The sequence below is a fragment of the Camelus bactrianus genome, chromosome 21 (genome assembly GCF_048773025.1).
Source record: "Camelus bactrianus isolate YW-2024 breed Bactrian camel chromosome 21, ASM4877302v1, whole genome shotgun sequence".
Classification (NCBI taxonomy): Eukaryota; Metazoa; Chordata; class Mammalia; order Artiodactyla; family Camelidae; genus Camelus; species Camelus bactrianus.
In genome coordinates, this window is record NC_133559.1 from 17,775,496 (window position 1) to 17,796,010 (window position 20,515).

General features: G+C 40.0%; 1 protein-coding gene across 5 annotated transcripts in view; it reads right to left on the minus strand.

The window, feature by feature from the left end:
• Positions 1-20,515, minus strand: part of NME7 (NME/NM23 family member 7) — a 172,010-nt gene that overhangs the window by 1,178 nt on the left and 150,317 nt on the right. For 2 of the 5 annotated variants that reach the window (XM_010953829.3, XM_010953831.3), the window contains exon 12: positions 16,040-16,118. The exons of the other annotated variants lie outside the window; for them this stretch is intronic. In XM_010953829.3, coding sequence (XP_010952131.1) covers positions 16,040-16,118 — 79 coding nt within the window. The remainder of the gene's footprint in view (positions 1-16,039; positions 16,119-20,515) is intronic. 5 annotated transcript variants of the gene reach the window in all.

Here is a 20,515-nt window from a genome sequence, read left to right on the forward strand (position 1 = left end):
AATGGTGGAAAATGGCACAACTGCCTCGCTGCAAAGTTTGCAGGAGCCTTCCTTAACAACTGGGGAAATAGACCCAAATCCATAAACAAACAACATACCCACACAAAGCTAGGTTTCTCAGGTAACCCCCACGTGTACAGATAGAAGGTATCATTCCTATAACAGACGTTAGTCTTGCTGAAGCATCAACACATTTTGCAGGAGTGTACGTGGGTCTTAAACGCATGATGTTTTTGAGCAAGAAGGAGGGAATGGCTTCAGGTCTGAGGAAAGGGGGAGCATTTATTCAAATTGGAGGGTAGTTTGTATTTTGGGGACTGTTCTCAGACCACAACCTTGATCAGACACACTTAACCCATTGCTTTTGTACAAATTTGGTACCTTCGGTTCTAAGCCATGGTGTGTATGTGTGTGTATGTGTGTGTGTGTGTGCGCGGGCACATGTGTGTGTGCACCTGTGTGTGTATGTGTGTGCTCTCTGCCTATTCCTTCAGGACTTTGCCCAGATCTTGTTTCCGTCACTTCTCCAGATGGTGCCACCTATGCCCCCGCCCCCCATGATAGTGGTTCTGTCTCCACTAGGAGACTGGGGAATGTGGTTTGTGTTCCTTGACTCAGCAGAAACTTGGTGGCTGCCTACTGTGTGTCAAGCATTCTTCAGACAGCTACAGATGGACCCACCAGTGGTCGTCTCCTGCTCACATTCCAGTATTAAGTATCTGCATGTTCCAGGAACTCCTGCTTCTATACATCTAGCACAACTTTCTCTTCTCATATTATCACAATTTACTCCATCCCTTATTAGGTGACACATTTCTTGGCTGAGGGAGAGTGCCATCTACTTTTGGGGTGTTCTTATCACATCCTAGAAAGGGGTTTTCATACACATCTGGTCAAATACTTAATTCCTCACACAAAAGGAATGAGTTTTTTGAAGTGTTGTTCAAAAATGGGCCGAGTACCACTTGGAATCAAAAGCTAATAGTTACTAAATAGATGAAAAAATTCTTCTTTTTCCCAATCCATCATATTCTGTGAAGGGAAGTTTCAACGTGGTGCTGGTAAGGCTTCAATCCAGGTTATTCCGCTTTCAAATAAAGGGAGATAGGCCTTGGGTTCATAAGTTCTGGCAAGCAATACTATCCAGCTAGAATGGAATACCTCTTGTTTTCATTGTATTTATTACCTCCAATTAAGGACAAGTAATACTAGTTTCCCATTTCTGGCAAATTTCCATTATGGAAAATAAATGTGTTCAAGTATAACAGTGAACGGATTTAAAGAAAAATTATAAATGCAATTTCGGGCGGTACTCAGGTATGGTAAAACTCACGAAGGTAATAAATGCTAACTACAATTTAGTAACCTTTGCCCAAAAATACAGCGTTAACAGAAGCCAAGATTTTCAATTCTGTACCTGTTTGGGCAAAACCTAATGTGAACCTTGTTTTAGAACAACAGCACACCCTGTCCACTCAAGCTGCGCTTGTTACTGGGGGGAATGGCTCCAGCTCCAAATTAAAAACAGTATCAGTGATCAGAGAAGAAAAGTCCAGTTTTTAAAATCTTCCAAAGTCCAACGGCAGCTCTAACTCCTGGCTCCTTAAAGGATTAGTAACACTTCAGTATCAGTTGATGTTTGGCCCATGGAGGAGAAACTAAGTGAGGTTACTTTGAAAATTCACGACCAAGGACCTTATGAGGACAAAGGGAAGCGATCCAGGGAGCATTCAGGAATAGTTTTAATTAAGTGAGTCAAGTGATCTGGGTTTCAAAATGCAGAGGAAATGTGCCTCTCCTCTTTTCTTTTTTAAGAAGGAACTAGCACTAACCAGACATGTTATCTGCCGCCTTCTAGGCTCCGCACTGGGAAAGATGCCCAGGAAATAGAGATAAACCTATTATTCTCCCAACTAATGCTTGCAGCTGGCACCCACAGGCTCCCCAATGAGAAAAAGAGAGGGTGGGACCAAGGCAGATATTTTGGTTCATATTTTAAGTCTGTATTTTTCTCCCAGAGACTGTCAGTATCAGACTGCTCTGAAAGACTGAGGATTTCTTGAAGGTACTAACTCTTACAGACCACAGAATCCTGCTGTTTTACTTAGCCACCAATGACTCCCACATCCTAAGAAAAGGCCCTTATGATAATAAAACTGTGACATACTATCCCCAGCTTGCGTCACTACGAAACCTTTAAAAAACTGAGATTTCATAAAATCAGGACTCCTACTAGCTGTCTGTCAAGGGCTACCTTTTCCAAAGAAATGCTCATTTTCCTCCTCTAGTGTTGACCCCATACAGACCAGGTGAGAGGTGGCAGAGGGTGATCTGAAACCCACCTATTCAGTCAGCCACAATGCCTGACGTGGTCATTATTGGATTGGTCCTTTGGTTTAAATGCTTCGGGGATCAAATATTTCCTTCCTCTGTAAGGTGGCTCTTTAATGCCCATAACTTGTTACAGGGATTTATGGTTACTAAACTAGCAAAGTATGGGGGAGCATGGAACAGTCCTACAGCAATGGGGTGCAGGATCCATCCTTCGGATAAGGAACAGGGGGTTCCAGCACGACCAGTGGGTGAGGATCAGGCCTTGTGGAGGTGCTGATGACTCAGCACTGGGATGAGGGAATGCTGTAAGGCCAAGAGATGCTGGAATTATACCACCAAATACAAAACATGGCAGGAGAAGTCCTTTGCCTAGAGCTGGCCTTTCTTCTTTTCTTCTATTTGCAAATTTCTCCCAAGCTACCTACTCTGTGCCCAGCACTGACTAGGAACTCGGGGATGGAGGGGTTCAGGCAGACAAGATCCCTGTTCTTAAGAAAATTTTGCCTTCATACGTCGAAACGTCTTAAATGATCTAAGCTCCTCCCATCTGTACTTAATTCCTTTCCCTCCTCCGGCCAATCTAACAAACTGAGCTCATCCCATTCATGATAATTCACTGATGGGGTCCTCAGAAAGCTCACAGCCCAGAAAGAGGAAAACCCATGTAATCAAATAAAATCACTCTAGTGTGCTAAGGTGTAAGTGGAAATACTTAATTGCCAGTGGGAACACAAAATATTTCATAAAAGGGTTACTGTTTAACTTGAGTTTTTAGGACAAGTTAGACGGGACACAGACAAAGGAACAGCTGAAATATACGACTGCCATGCCAATGCGTAATGACGCTTTACCAGCAAGATTAACTCGAGGACTTGTCCTGTCTTGCTCTGTCCCTGTTAGATTTAAGTAAGACATAGCTTGCATTTATCAGCTACTTCACAGTGTACAATCTAATTTCATATATAAACCTCGTCTTCCTCGCAACAGCTCTGTGGAGCTGGTCCCTTTATCTCAATAAAGAGCAGGATCCTGAGACTCAGAGGTCCTGTGATGTTCCTATGTAAGAAATTGGGGAGCTTGCTAAGTTAGCAGGGCTGGAACTTGAATCTCTATCTTCCAACCCTAAGCCACCCTGGCTCTGTGACTTTCCACAGAGAAACCCCACATTTGCTGATGACTGTATATAAATTACTGCAAGTTCTGTAACCATGTAATTCAAACAAAGGTAAATTTTACGCAATTGCTTCAAGTGTAGACTCAAGAAAAGCTTCCAGAGAATGTCTCACCTTTGCCCGAAGTACACTGCATGGCAAAAATGGGTCCCACTACTCGTGATTCTTGCCTGCGTCCACTACCCTCCCCATGGAACGTCTAGCATATGGAGCTTGCATGAAATCCCCTTGCACGTGTTATTAACTCTGGCTTTGGATCAGAGTTTCTGGCGTAGCTCACTGCCCTGATGCCTGAGCTCCACCACAGACAGCTGAATCCAACACTTGGGAGGTGAAGGGCAGGCACCTATTTTCCAGTGGTTCTTAATGTTGATTGAGTAACAAAAATACTTGGGGATTTTTTTTTTCTCCTTTGAAATCAGAGTATAGATGTGCGTGAACATTTACAGGATTTATCTATCCTACTGTCGTGGAGTTCCATCACCAAATTAGAACATGCATACCTGTGCCATTACACTAGCTAGATATTCAGATAAAACCTAGTCAATCTGAATTTGGCTGAGGTACAATTTTGTTAGTGTTCCAATGATATGATATCGAATTTTAAATATATCAGCCTGTTCAGAAGAGAAACAATTTTCAACTCACTGGGGGCCCTGACAGGCAGGGGTGGCTTCATAGATGGGTAAACTGGGCCGACGCACGAGGCCACGTGCTTAGGAGGACCTATGCCTGGTTGAATGTTCCATGGTCTCTCTCTTGAAATTCATAATGAGTTTTGAACAAGGGACCCCACATTCCCATCCTGCAACACTTCTGCCTGTGGCCATGGGCTTCTATGTCCAGGCTCCGTTGGCGTGGGTTTTCCTACTGGCTGAGTGGAAAATGTGGTTGAAAAGGCTGCTTGTAAAATTAGTGATGAACAGATCTCCGGTGAGAACTGGCGGCTTGGGGAAGGTGAGGGTGAGGCGTGCTATGGACGATGGGAGCTGGCCCAGAGGCCCAGGATTAGCCGCCAACACCGTGGGGCGGGTAGGGAGGAGACCACCAGGAGGCCTTCACTCAGGAGCCTGAATCCTTTCTGAACTTCTCCTGCGTTCCCTCTCTCTCTCGGTGTGGTGTCTTCCCTCTGCAGGTAAGTCACCGCTTATTTTCAGCTCCCAAAATACGGAGTTCAGAAGTGGACAGTTATGAGGAAAAAAAAAGGTGGTAGCTAAAGGGTTCTCCAGACAGAAGGGCTCAGAGGAAACACTGAAGCTGTGATTAAAAAAAAAGAGAGAGAGGGAAAGCCTGTCCTTGCCTACTGTCCAAGCGACAGAGCCCAGAAAGTCCTTAGATTGCAAAGGTACACCCTCAAATCTATTTATAGGCTACAGAGTAATAAAATGGAATCAACTCAGACACAAGAGCTATCTCCTTCACACACATTTATCTTCTCCACGGGTTCTGAGGCCATATTTGAAATGTTTTAAGACAAAATGAAAATTTCACGACTATCTATTCCAGTAATTCTGGAAACCCAGCATTCTCAGAGTTCTCTTATAAAAACCTCGAGTCCTCGGACTGCCACCCACGGATGAGAATGACTGTCTTTTTAAAGTTGGACGGAAATGACTCCTCAGCCCGGAATAGAGTCATGCTGACCTTTCTCTTTATGGGAAATATATACCTTTTTTTCCCTAATATTAGCTAAAGACACAGGAGTCCTTTCAGAAATTCATTCTAAAATTGTGTTTTGTGACTCATTCTTTTCTGCCTCTTCTGCCCTGAAGGTGGTTTTGGTTGTAGCTAGTCCCTCCTCAGCCCCTCAAAAAATCTAAAAATATGAAGAGATGTTTGTTGCTTCTGTTCCCTTCTCCCCACCCTCGATGATTAGGAAAGTACTCTCTCAGAGTTACCATATCAGTGTGAGTCAAGGATGATTTTTCAGTATTTACATTTAAAATTTTATTTACTCTTAAAGAATGGAGTCCTTGTTACATATTAAATGCTTTAATAGATTATGCTGTGCAATCCTGACAACGGAAGGAGACACATTAGTCTCATTTTTCATTTGATGAGCCCGCGGTTTTTAGTGGTAACAGCTTTCTTGGACACAGGACTCTAGTGCTGCTGACACTGGTCACGAGCTCACACTAGGGATGGAGCCCGGCTGTTGGGGATCTTACTCCTGGCCTTGCCATTTCCTGGCTGGATGACATTGAGTAAGTCCCTTAACTTTTGTTTCTCATATTCCACCATCTATAACATAGTAAGACCTAACACGTAAGGTTGTTGGCAAGACTAAGTGAGTCAACATATGAAGGGCATTTAAAAGAGTGCCCAGACATACGGACCAGTGGAACAGAACAGAGAGTCCAGAAATGAACCCACAAGCTTTTGGTCAACTAATCTTCAACAAAGGAGGCAAGAATATGCAATGGAATAAAGACAGTCTCTTCAGCAAACGGTGTTGGGAAAACTGGACAGCAACATGTAAATCAGTGAAGCGAGAACTCTCCCTTACACCATACACAAAAATAAACTAAAAAAAAAAATGGATCAAAGAATTAAATGTAAACCTCCTAGAAGAGAATATAGGCAAAACATTATCTGGCGTACATCTCAAAAATGTTCTCACAGAACAGTCTACCCAAGCAATAGAAATAAAAGCAAGAATAAACAAATGGGACCTAATGAAACTTACAAGCTTCTGCACAGCAAAGGAAACCAGAAGTAAAACAAAAAGACAACCTACAGAATGGGAGAAAATTTTTGCAAATGAAACCAACAAAGGCTTGATCTCCAGAATATATAAGCAGCTCACACAATTTAATAAGAAAAAAACAAATAACCCAATCCAAAAATGGGCAGAAGACCTAAACAAGCAATTCTCCAAGGAAGAAATACAAATGATCAATATGCACATGAAAAAATGCTCAATATCACTAATTATCAGAGAAATGCAAATCAAAACTACAATGAGGTATCACCTCACACCAGTCAGAATGGCCATCATTCAAAAATCCACAAATGACAAATGCTGGAGAGGCTGTGGAGAAAGGGGAACCATCCTACACTGCTGGTGGGAATGCAGTTTGGTGAAGCAACTGTGGAAAACAGTATGGAGATTCCTCAAAAGACTAGGAATAGACTTATCGTATGACCCAAGAATCCCGCTCCTGGGCATATATCCAGAAGGAACCCTACTTCAGGATGACACCTGCACCCCAATGTTCATAGCAGCACTATTTACAATAGCCAAGACATGGAAACAGCCTAAATGTCCATCAACGGATGACTGGATAAAGAAGATGTGGTATATTTATACAATGGAATACTATTCAGCCATAAAAATGACAACATAACTCCTTTTGCAGCAACATGGATGTCCCTGGAGAATGTCATTCTAAGTGAAGTAAGCCAGAAAGAGAAAGAAAAATACCATATGAGATCGCTCATATGTGGAATCTAAAAAAAAAAAAAAAAATGAATGAACATAAATACAAAGCAGAAAAAAAAATGAATGAACATGAATACAAAATACAATTCATAGACATAGAATACAAACTTGTAGTTGCCAAGGGGGTGGGGGGTGGGAAGGGACAGACTGGGAGTTCAAAATTTGTAGATACTGACCAGCATATGCAGAATAGATAAACAAGATTATACTGTTTAGCACAGGGAAATATATACAAGATCTTGTGGTAGCTCACAGCAGGAAAAAAATGTGACTATGAATATACATATGTTCATGTATAACTGAAAAATTGTGCTCTACACTGGAATTTGACACAACATTGTAAAATGACTATAACTCACTAAAAAAAAGTTTATATATATAAAAGAGCACCCAGCAGAGAGTAAATACCACATCATAAATATCATTATTATTGGGTCTCCAAGATTCTCACAATGCTGTGGCCTGTCCTGCTGTATGTCAGCGAAGACCTGGGTTTCTGAGCAATACCGTCATGCCCTACGGTGAGAACCAAAACCGCCAGGGCACTTCCGGCTTATCAGAGGAGAGTCGCATAATGAACCAGGTCATGAATGACAGAGGCAGACTGAGAACCTTTGCAGACAAAGACAGTAAAGAGTGAGAACCAAATACAGCATGTAATCCTTGCATGGATCCTAGACCAGAAACGTTCTGCTTGTTTGTTTTGCTACAAAATACATTTGTGAATGAAACTGGCAAGATTTAAACGTCTGTACATAGATAGCAGTACTGTAATTTCCTGATTTCTAGTCACTGTTCTGTGGTGATGGAAGAGAATACCTGTGTTTTAGGAAATAACACACTTAAGTTTTGAGAGATAAAAGGGAATCATATTTGTAATTTACTGTCAAAAATATGTGTAATAAGTAAATTAATACACAAACATACACAAGGGGAGAGAAGAGAGGACGATTGAGTAACATAGTAAAACATTAACATTTAGGGAATGTGGGTAAAAGGTTTAGAGATGTTCTTGGTCTAATTTTTTTTTTCTATTTTTTTATAAGGCTGAAATTATTTCAAAACAGTACAAGTGTTAATCAGTAGAAAGGATAGCACAGTGTAGTGAGTGTGGAACTTGGACTTGGCAGAACTAAGTTTCACTCTAGCCACGATTTCCTCGTGTTCTTAGGCCAATCATGTAAACTCAGACTATTGCTAATCTAAGAACTGAGGCTAGTAAAATCCATTCATTGGGATGAATGTGTATGTAGGTTTACGGGTGGATGGACAAAGTCGCAGCACCTTGTATAAATCATACATTCTCCTAAAGCAGCTCAGGATGGGCTCTGCTACAAGTCAGTTACAGTGAGGCTGCAGGGCTCGCCTGAACCATCGGCAAGCAGAGGAGAAAACTCAGATGAATCTGACACTTCATGTTAGAAATTCACCTTTGCTGGCCCCCTATAGAAGAAAAGTTTTTGATAGGGAACATATTCTGTCCTTAATATTTTTTTAAATGCCTTAAAATAACAAAAGAAAATGTAAATATGATCAATTCTTGAGATGAGTGATTTTCAATCTGGCTGGATAGCAGATTGAACTTTAAAAAACAAATGGATACTTGGACCCCATTCCTGGAGAGTCTGATTCATTAGGTCTTGGGAAAGTCCTAGACACGTGTACTTTCAAATAGCGCCACAGATACTTGTGATGTTCTTAGAAACAGATGGGTAAGGCCTCACACAATGAAATGGGGAATGTGGGCTAAAAAGGAGACAGCGAAGTTCAACAGGGTCATCTTGGGTATTCACGAGAAAGAAATCAAAGCAGCCTCACTGAGTGAGTTCTCTAACAATAAACAGCGACTCAGGAAAGGGATTGCATAGTGTGTCCTGATGGTCCCCTAAAGACTTGGGCCCAAGAAGCAATGCTGTCCAGGAGGCCATCACTGGAGACTGACCCCATAAAAGGATACTGAAAATTAAACTCAAGGAATTAACAAAGAAAGAGAAAGAAAGAGAAAGAGAGAAAAGAGAGAAAAGGTAGGTAGGCAGGAAGAAAAGAAAGAAAAGAAAGAAAGAAAGACAGGCAGACATATTTACTGCTTGGGAAGTTCTTGATGCTTTACTTCACACACATTTCAGTTAGACAAGCTCCAAAATGAAATTAATCATATAAGAAAAGAACAACTAAAGTTATTTAGAAGATAGGACTTCACTTTTACAAAGACATATTGGAAAAGTTTAAAAGTCTCTTAAATCAGATCAAAGCAGACAGCACACATAATCAGAATTTATAACCAGAAAATGAGGGGAACAGTTGGGATGGACTTTTCCACTAACTCCAGAAAGCATTTGAGAGGGCAAATGTTGAGATAATTTAAGATTTAAGAGAAAAAAGACTTCCTTATACTCAAAGATTTAAAGGGTAGAAATGGCTAGAGTCTTACGTTGATAAAATCTTTTGAAGGGCAAGTTGGAGATGTTAAAGGAATTTTTTAATCTTTTTTTTTTTTCTGGGTTGGGGGAGGTAATTCGGTTTATTTATTTTTAATGGCAGTGCTGGGGATTGAACTCAGGACCTTGTGCATGTTAAACAAGTGCTCTACCACTGAGCTAACCCCACCGCCACCCACCCCACCCCTCAGAATGTTTTTAATCTTTGATAACAATATTATAAAAGCCAAGTGCCATATTTTTCTATGAACATTACTTGTTGTTACTACCAAAAAAGTTACTCTGGGCCAAATATATTAAAGTGAAATTTCTAGCTTCCTGTTATGAATTTACAGGGCTGTTGCACAGTCCCTGGGAAAGGTGAACTGAAACAGTGGCCCTGAGCCAAGGTGGCCAGTGCTCCCAGTGGGTAGGCAGCTGCCTGGGAGACAGCTGCAGAGGAGAAAGAGATGAGTCTCCAGCCAATGCTATGAAGACGGGGAGGCTGCCATTCCAACCTGTGCTCCAGCCACCACCGTCATTGCCTAAAGCAGTCTCTGTACCTTACACACCTTCCCTGAACACTAACTGGCCCCAGCTCAAAACCTCCGCTGGCTCCTTGTTTCCTACTGCATTTCATCAAACTCCTTGTTTCTCACTGCATTTCATCAAACTTTCTTGACTTGGCTTTCCTAAAGCCCAACATGACAGACCCCCCAAAACCAACGTGCTTTGGGCCCCAGGCACTCTTCCCTTCCTGAAGTCCAGGGGCAGAGGAAGGACTTCACCACTTGAAATGTCCTTTCTTTTACACTTTCAGGGCAAGGGATTTTACACTTCAGGGCAAAGGACGCCCCTTTTACTTCTTTTCTATACACCAGAGGTTTTCATATACAGCAGTCCATAAATACTTGATAATTAAATGTCTGTATTATGCATTCTTTATTTCTTTTCTTTTTCACATCCTTATCACTCACTCTTTTTCCAAAATGGCTATAGATTACAAAGAAGCTTCTTGCACAATCTCCATCACTGGCTTCTGCCAATCATGCCATTATAACAACACTGACACCCCTGAACAGAACAGAAAGGACTGGGTCCCTAGGCCAGCAAAGGCCGTGGCTGGTATACAATGAACAATTTAGAGTAGTAAAGACTGGAGAGGATTTCAGCGAGGAAAGAAATAAGTGGCTATATTCCTGTTTCAAAAAAGAGAGTAAATAGGCTTCCAGAAAGAAAGAATTACAGAGATATGCTTCAGACAAATGCTTTTTCTGCCATAAATTAACTTTATTTCCAAACAAGAATAACAGTGGCCCATAAATACTCCAAAAGTTCTTTAAGTTTCTGTAATAGTATAAAAGAATGACTTATTTAAAGTCTTAGCAATTAAATGATTTCCTTTAGAGTAGCTTGGTTCTTAATTTCTAGCCTTATTTTGAATTGTATAACTCTGCCTCAGTCCCATCAAAAATCTAGGTAATTTACTTGAGTTAATGTTTCATATTCCCTTCAGCTGCTTAGAACATAAAGGTAATGTCAAAGGCTAAAACAGAACCCGACCAACTGCAATATAGGTGAGTCTACTATTGGCATATTCCTCTGGTGCTATTTTCAGGATTGATGTTGACAGAGTCAAGAAGTGTTTTAAAAGAGAGAGAGAGAGAGACTCTCTTTCTATGGATTCTGTCTCTGGGAACTTTACAGCAGAGAAAGATGACAGTTTTAAGATAACAACAGTAATGACGGCAATAACAACAACATTGAAATTAACGTGGCAGGGGCTGCCAGTGCCCACCTGATACTCGTTCTCCCTTTCTCCTTCATAAAGAGGATTTTGATTTTGTTGGAGCATAAAGCACACAGCCTCCGTCATGGGTGGGGGAGGGGAGTAAGGTGACTAATTTCTGACTAATGTCATCTAAGCACAAGTTGCTGGGTTGGGCTTAACAGGAAAATGCCTTACAAACTGGTACACTCAGTTGGTAATATCTTGTTGCCCTTTGCCCTTCAGTCCTTTCTGCCTGGAAGGAGCACATGATGCTAGAGACAGAGCAGCCACTTTGGAACTAAGAGGCAATCACAAGGGAAAGGCCAAGACAACTGCAGAGATCTTGGGCCTGAATTCTTCAACTGCTAAACTGAAGCCTGTCACAGCCTACCTCCTTACTTCATGTTTCACAATAAGATAACCTCTCATTGGGCTATTTTTGGCACCTCTGTTCCTAGCAGCCAAATTCTTAACGAATATAAATAACGGGAATAACCACAACAGTAGTGGTGGCAACAGCCCTGTTCTAGACGCTTTGCATTCTCCATCTCCTTTAATACTCACTGATCTGTGATTATCGTCTTGGCACAACAGCTCAGGAAACTGAAGTCTGGGCCCCACGGCCAGCTAAGAAGCAGAGTTAGGATCTGGGCACTGGCAATCTAGTTCGCACTGTTTGTGTTGTGCTTTGTACCACCTGCTAAGGGAAGCAAAACAGCAGCAGCTCAGCTGCGGTTCTGGGGGCAGGTGTGCTGCTCTCCATTGCTGGTCTCCTTTATGCTAAATACACACATCTCTAGTCTGGGCGTCTCCAATAAAGGTTCCTAAGACATACAGCTTTACTGCTTAAAAAGAGTGAAGTCGGATCAAACCCGTTTTCCAGAAAGAGAGTCTTCCCCACGTGAGCATTCAGAACCACCTGCCCTCCTGTCAACTTCCTTACACTTCACTAGCCTGAGCATTTTGGCCAGTCCTCACCCTCACCCTGAAAGAGTCTGGGATGAGATCGTCACTGACTTACTTAATCCTCTTCCTTTTAGATGAAATCATACCAATGGAGCAATTTGGTGCCACCTTCAGTGGTTTTCTCTAGTGCAAGCATCGTGCCCACCGCCTGGGACCTATGACCCCCGCAACTCAAGTGGAAATGATCTACCTTCAGCAGGATAAGTTTGGGACAACTTGGGTGGGGGGAACCACTCCCAAACTGCCTATGGTATTTCCTAAGGGGATTTTTCAGAGGCCCTTTCCAAGCACTTTTTGATCATGACTGCTCTTTGAATCAATCCTAACAATAGTAAATTTGAGGGAAATTTTAGGATACTGGCTATTATGGTTAGGTCAACTCAAAATTAATTGACTAGTTTGGAAAGTCAGAATCACAGAAATGAAGAACTGCAAGAGACTTGAAAGAACTGTGTGTGGTCCCTCAATTATATTGCTTTCTCTTTTTAAAGCACTTTCCATTTCCAAAAGATGAATAATAGCAGAAAACACTGATGCTAACATTTCTAGTTCACAGAGATCTATTTTGAACATGTAAAACTAGAGATGCATATGACAAAGTTCAATTAGAATCCAGTTTTAGAACTATTGTACTTTTGATCTTCCTCCAATCCATTCTTTATCCTGCCACTCGAGGATTCTTACATCGCTCCTTATTTAAAAAACAAAACACAACCCATCACAATCTGGATCTAGTCGACTGCTCCAAATTCTACCATAACTACTTCTACAAGTTCTACCGTAACCACCCGTTCCCTTAGATTTTAAACTCTAGCCACTCTCATTTCAAATAACTACCTGAATACTCTGTCTTCTGTCATATTTCTGGGTCTCTAGCCATGCAGTTCCTTCTGCCCAAATGCTCTCCCTGGGCCCTCTTCCTCCCATACCACTTTTACACTTTTTGACCTTAGAATCTCTAAGCCATCAACCAACCAGTAAACAGAAAATAAACAAAGAGAAACTCTTGTGCAACTTAAAAAAACCAAAAAAGGCCAGACTCATCATCTCCATCAGGGGTCACCAAACTTTTTCCTATTAAGGGACAGAGTAGTAAATATTTTAAGTTTTGTGTGCCATACAATCTCTGTCCCAACTACTCAATCCTGGTGATGTAGTTAGAGAGCAGTCATAGACATTATGTAAATAAACAAGGTGTGGCTGTGTTCTAATAAAACTTTATTTAAAAAACCAGGCAGTGGGCCAGATTTGGCTAGTGGGCCATGGTTTGTTGACCCTCATCTAAATCATTCTATGTCTCACACATATATCTTTAGCTGGCAACACATAACATTTTCCATGAGTATACTCACAAATAGCAAAATCACACCGATCATAAACAAAAGACATTTTGTCACAAGCTATATCTGTCATGTGGGATGCCTGCATATTTCTTATAAAAAATCTTAAAATTAAAGATAATTTTAAGACCCATGAAAGCTAATTCTTTAGAGAAAGGATTACTGATTATACTTGAGTAAATGATATAACGTACGTTTATATCAGGTAACAGTTCTTGCTACTTAACAAATGCTAAAGATTATATTAATTGAACCCAAATAGAATACAAATTCACCCTGTTACTGGTGAATTGTGTACAGTTCTTTATTTTGTTTTGTTTTGTCTTTTCATGTGGCTTCTTCTCTTATTCCCTCCCTCCATTCCTCCTTTCTTTCCTTCCTTTTCTTCTTTCAAGAAAATGGCCTGACTCAAAGAAGGAGCCACAAAAACTACTCCCATTTTGGTCACTGCACAAAGCCATGTCAATTGTAGCTTAGAGAGAGCAAGTCTGGTACTAGTGAAACTGATGTCTTACTATGTTCCTTAATTGATGCTCAAGGATTTGCAGGTTCTCATCACAGCAGTGATCTAGGGAAAATGTCTGATTTGTCTCCAGGGGACCTTGTTTCCAACAAAGATTAAATAAGCTGCATTTGTGTAAGTTCTTTTCACGGATATTACTTAAACATTATTACCCCCAAAACACTCCTTGTTTTCGAAGGAAGGGGAAAAGTGTTTCAAAACTATTCCCCCATTTAGTTCTATATTGATAAATGACTTAGTATGTAATATGCAGCTAATGTCATTTTATCCCATTTCTCTTCTTCAGCAAACATGGGGTGGCAGCTAGTCTCTAAGGAATAGCCTTTTAAAGTCACATCATTCAGTATTCGTGGCTTTGGGTATTCCCCGCTATACTGAATATGGGCTGGCCTGGGATTCACTTTAACCAAGACAATGCAGTGAAAGGGATATTATGCCAGTACTTAACCTAAGCCTTAAAAAGTCCTGGCAGCTTCTGCTTTTGGGAGTCCTAAGTAGCCACATTATGATCTCTCTGCTGTAATGGTGACCATTTGAGGAAGAAGCAGTTTGGGACCGACATGGAGAAAAGTGATGCTCAGCTGTCTGAGTTAAGCCCTCTTGTAGTTCTCCTTGACCAAAACGTCAGACATGTGAACAAGTGATCTTGAACATTCTAGCCCAGTTGAAGCCCTAGGTGACTGCAGCCCAAGCGAGCATCAACTGGAACAAATAAACCATCCAAATGAACCCAGTAAACCACAGAATTGTGACAGAGAAAGTAACTTTTTTTTTTAAAGTCATTAACTTTTGGGGTAGTTTATGACACAGCAATAGATAATCAAAATACTTTGAAATGATTAAAAAGAATATATTAATTTCTTTTCTGGGAGTCATTGCAGTGAATATTCTAAGGATACAGAGTTCTACCTAGAGTTAGTAAAGAAAGAAATAAAACATATATATACATATATTTTTTTTTTCTGAAAAAAGTTTACTAATCTGGTCTTGACTTGGCCAAGAGGAACACAAAGTGAAAAATTAGATCTGCAGGTAGGGTAATTTGGGGATTACTGATAAAAAGTGATCAATCAACACACTTGTTTTCTACAGAGAAGCGAACAGGTGCTATGGAAAAATCATCAGTGTTGGCGTCAGATGTAGCTCTGGGTTTGAATCCCAGCATTTTTCTTTACTTGCTGTGAGATCTTGAGCAAATCATTTACTATCTCCTCCAAACCCTGGTTTCCTTGGCTCACCAATGAGAATACTGGCAGTTCCTACGTTTTAGGACTGTTGTAAGGATTCAATCAGATAAATGTGTGTAAAATGCCCAGCACAGCATTGGTACGTAATAGGTGCTCAGCAAATCTTATGTTGTTGCCCTTCAGAGGTGTCATGATGAGAACTTGGCTGAGTGGAAGGCATACGTCTTGGGGCCTTCCTCCCATCATGGTTCCTCTCGTAGCCACAAGACAATGAGCGGTTCCCCAGAACCTTCCAAGGAGGTCAATGGGATGTGAACTGAATGTTGCCTCTGACCAGCAGGTATTATGATATCCATCTTGGGCTACTGTTATGGGCTGAACTGTGTTCCCCCCACATTCCCATGTACCCCAATTACCTCTGAAGGTGACTGTGTGTGGAGAAGGATCTTTAAACTGGTGATTAAATTAAACTAAGATTGTTAGGGTGGCTCCTAATCCAACATGACTGGTGTCCTGATAAGAGGAGGAGACTGGGACACAACTACACACAGAGGGAAGACCATGTGAAGACACAGGGAGAAGATGACCATCTACAAACCAGGGAGTGAGGGCCTTGAAGACACCCAGCCTGCTGATGCCTTGACCTCAGACTTCTGGCCTCCAGAACTGTGAGGAAATAGACTTCTGTTGTTTAAGCCACCCAGTCTGTGGCACTTCGTTATGGCAGACAGAGTAAACTAACCTAGCTACTCTGAAAAAGACTAAGGTAACTGAGGCAAGCTAATAAATCAAAGATTACAAAGGGAGAGGAAAGGAAACATTGCACTGACCACTTAGCAGAAGAAGGAGAGAGGGGGAAGAAAGGATAGGATGGAGGCAGGCCTCACCATTTGGGCAGCGCGGGTTGTGATGGTCACCTGGGGTCTGCCTAAGTCCAAACCTGGGCCTGGCAGGTAAAAGGTTCACCTACGGACACAGAACATCAAAAAGAAAATAGCACTTCTACACCAACTGCAGAAAGAGAGAAAACTCTGTCACTTGGGACCCTCTTTCTTTTGAAAAGTTTCAGAGCATCTTACAGTACAAGTGAAAAGGGGAAATGCTTTGCTATTTTGAGCCTGTTTCACTATTGTAAATGACATCTGTGATGTCAACATTCAATGAGAGCTATTCAGAACTTGGCACTTTTAATTCATGCGAGAATGCCAATTCCACTGAGCAAAGAAGATATCAGAGTTACATTTAACATAAAGTGCAAATATTGCATTGGTGTGGGTTTGGGATAAAAATGTCAATTATATGTAAAATTAAATACCACCTTCTTGAATCATTTGCCTTGGCATCATGGAAAATTTTCCAGCCGTCTCCAACAAGAGTGTCAGATCTGGTAACAGTAATTCATAAATGGCCCGATTCCACAGTGAGTCATAGTGACTAAAATACTCTGAATAAATGCTTCACTTATTTATATTGTTGGGTCGGAACCACGATTTACTGAATTATCTGTGTTGGTAACATTTTTTAAAGAGTTACAATGACCGCTTTGCATCCTCTCAATGCTCCCTATGTTGCTGACATATACAAGAAACCGAGCAGACAGGATTCATGAGATGCTGACTGGGTACCCCAAGTCTTAAAAGTTCACAAAAAGAAGGTTAATTAAATAGGCAGCCATAGTGATTACATTAAACACAGAATTTAATCCCATGAACAAATGATCTGGGCATCAAGGCAAGAGCTCACTGAACCTATGACCCTGGGAATTCTAATATAATCTCTTTTAGTGAACAAGGACATTATGTTGAAACTTTACATTATAGAAGATAATGAGAATGAAACTTTTTAATAAAACCAAGCCCTAAAAATCTAAGATTCTAATGTAGTCTCTTTTACTTGCTTCTAAAACTGAAGTCCTTCAGATCATATAGGAACTTAATATCTGGTTTAAAATTTAGTGCTAAATATGAACCAAAGGTTTAAGGACTCTGAAGCTGACATTGAATATGTGCTCCTTCAAATCAGTCCTGACGGCGGTTAGATTTATAAAATATTGGGAGAAGGGCTGCTAATCCATGTTGTTTTATAATTTCAGCTAATGTTTTGCTTATTTGTCAGCTTAATTAGCAGTGGGGGGAATTTTTTGAGCCCTTCGGTGACAAGGTAACAAGACTACTTTGCTTCTAATTTGAAAATTAATACTCAAAATAATAAATCTAAAATATCAATCTCTACTTGCGCAGGTTATTTCCCATTGTTTTTGTCTAGATTTATTGATTTAAATGTAAAGTAACATTTTTAAGTTGGGGAAACGTGAATCTAATCTCTGAAAATGTTTGGGAAAAAACACCCCACAGTCCAGCATGACAGCTGTTGCATGGCTGAAATAGCATGTACTTGAATGAGAAAAACTAACATGTATTCATCTCAGTGGAATGAAATTAGTCATAAAATCTCTGGCTATAAAATGCTTATCATTTGATTAGCTATCATTTCCAAAAAAACTAGTGAAAATCCCTATATATAGCACTTTGAATAGAAAAAAAAATTCTTTCCTTCATTTATTACCCTTAGCTTATCAATCCATTATTTATAACTTTCTTTTAAAAACGATATCCTTTGTGTGGATAACAGTGGAAAGGCATGGGCTAAAAATAAAAATTTCTTAAGCTTAGGTTTAATTTGTAATTTCAGGTCAACAATATTTTCAATGCTGCTATCAACGCCCAGTGATGCTTTGAGGTACAGCCATTAAGTAATGAAGCTAACTTCCATAATCCACTACGTGGTTCTCATTATTGTGCCATTAAGTTACCAGGGTTTTAGTATTGGGACATTATAGGAACTTATCACTCAGATGTGATATGTAGAGAAGTTTGACTTATAAAGAAAATCTTGGTTCCATTTAATTTTTAATCAGTAGATCATGCTTCCTTAGTCCAGCAACCAACTCACAGAATTCGTGATGGTGCTTCTGAGATTAAGCCACAACACAGATGGAAGGTTATTGGAATAAAGGTAGTTCTGCTGAAAGTGGTCTGCTTACAGAGGGCCTGGCTTACTACCAGGAGAACGCCACATGAAGCCATTCTGCGGAAACTTTCACTTTTCCTGCTAAAAGCATTTTCATGATTTGCACTGTTTTTCCTACAGTTGCCAGTAACCAGCCAGCACTTTCTTTGATAAATGAGATATTGGATGAGGAATGCTCTTTCCAGAAACGTTCCAAATTTTTCACAATCTTTTGCTATCAGAGAGGCCAGTTTGGTACTTGTCATGCCACTGAAGAGAGAAAACTGTCCACCTAAAAAGGCTTTCAGGCAGATTTTATAAACCTGCATTGAAGTGTTCCTTATGAAAGAAACTACTCCATTTGTGAGGTTCTGAGCCCTAAATCCCCAACTTAAAGACTGTTTATCTTCTGGCACTTACTTTCTTATGTAAATGTGTCTCCCATACCCGTATCCTACTACACACACTATCACTCCAGCCAAAGTGTCTGTTGATGTTTCTTTGAACTTGTACACGTCTTCCTTCCACGTCTTTATTCAAAATCTCCCTCTTTGTAGAATACTTACCTCTTCTTAAGTTCTTTTAATGTCTAGCCAAGTCTCATCTCCATATAAGACTTTTCCTAAATGTCATGGCCCTTCCACTACTTCTCTCCCTGATCTTCATTTGTATTCATATGGAAATACACATTATGGGAATATATTTTAAGAATTAAGAACAAGACAGAACTGGCATAAAATACAGCTTCATGCACACGAGACTATCTGTTAAATATTTGGATACCTCAAATATAGGGATCTCAATATACATTTGTTGGTAATAATGACAGAAGGAATTTCAGAATGTGAATACTCAAGCTTGCATTTGCCAAGGAGGCTTAAATAGAGTATAATGTTAATCTAAGCTTCTACCTTAGAAAACTAGAAAAAAAGAGAAAACTAAATTCAAATCAAGCTGAATAAAAGAAATAATAAAAACTAGAGCAGGAATCAATAAAATTTAAAACAGGAAATCAACAGATAAAATCAACAAAACCAAAAGCTGGCCCCTAGAAAAGATGAATAAAATTAATAAGCCTCTAACCAGGCTAAATAAGAAAAAAAAAAGAGAAAATAAAAGTTTTTAATATCAGAAATGAAAGAGGGGGCATCACTACAGATACCTTGGAAATTAAAAAGATAATAAAGGAATATTGTGAAATACTCTGTGCCCACAAATCTGATAACCTAGATGAAATGGACCAATTATTTGAAAGATATGAAAGAAATAGACAAATAGATAAATGGAAAAAAAAAATGTGCCCAGAAATAGGCCTATGCAAATACAGTCAACAGTTTTTTGACAAAGGAACAAAGTCAATACAATGAAGCAAAGTAGTCTTTTTAACAAATGGTGTTGAACTACTGGATGTCCACATGCAAAAAAATGAATCAGGCACAGACCTGATTCTTCACAAAAATTAACTCAAAATGGATCATAGACCTAAATATAAAAACAAACAAACAAAAAATCCCCATAAATCTCCTGGAAGATAGCATAAGAGAAAACCCAGATCACCATGGGAATGGAGATGCTTTTCAGAAACAACACCAAAGGCACAATCCATGAAAGGAATAACTGATAAGCTGGACTTCACTGATATCAAAACATTCTGCTCTGAGATGAAACTGTCAAAAGAATGAGAAGACAAGCCACATACTGGGATAAAATATTTGTAAAAAGACACATCTGACAAAGGTCTGTTATCCAAAATATACAAAGAACTTTTAAAACTCAACAATAAGAAAACAAATAACCCAATTAAAAAATGGGCTGAAGAACTTAATAGATACTTCACCAAAGAGGATATACAGATGGCAAATAAGCATATGAAGGGATATTCCAAGTTATATGTCATCAGGGAAATGCAAATTAAAACAAAAATGAGACACCACCAAACTCAATTATGAGGATCAAAATACAGAAATACTGACAACACTAAACACTGCCAAGGTTACAGAGCAACAGGAATGCTCATTATTGCTGGTGGAAATGAAAAATGGGCCAGCCACTTGAGACAGTTTGGCAGTGTCTTACAAAACTAAACAGACTCTTACCACATGATCCAGGAATCACACTCTTTGGTAGTTACCCAAAACAGTTGAAAACATGTCAACACAAAAGCCTGCACACAGATGTTTGTAGCAGTTTTATTCATAATTGCCAGAACTTGGAAGAGAACAAGCTGTCCTTCAGAGGTGAAGGGATAAATAAACTGGTACATCCGGACGACGGAATATTACTCAATACTAAAAAGAAATGATCTATCAAGCCAGGAAAAGATACGAGGAACCTTAAATGCTTATTACTAAGTA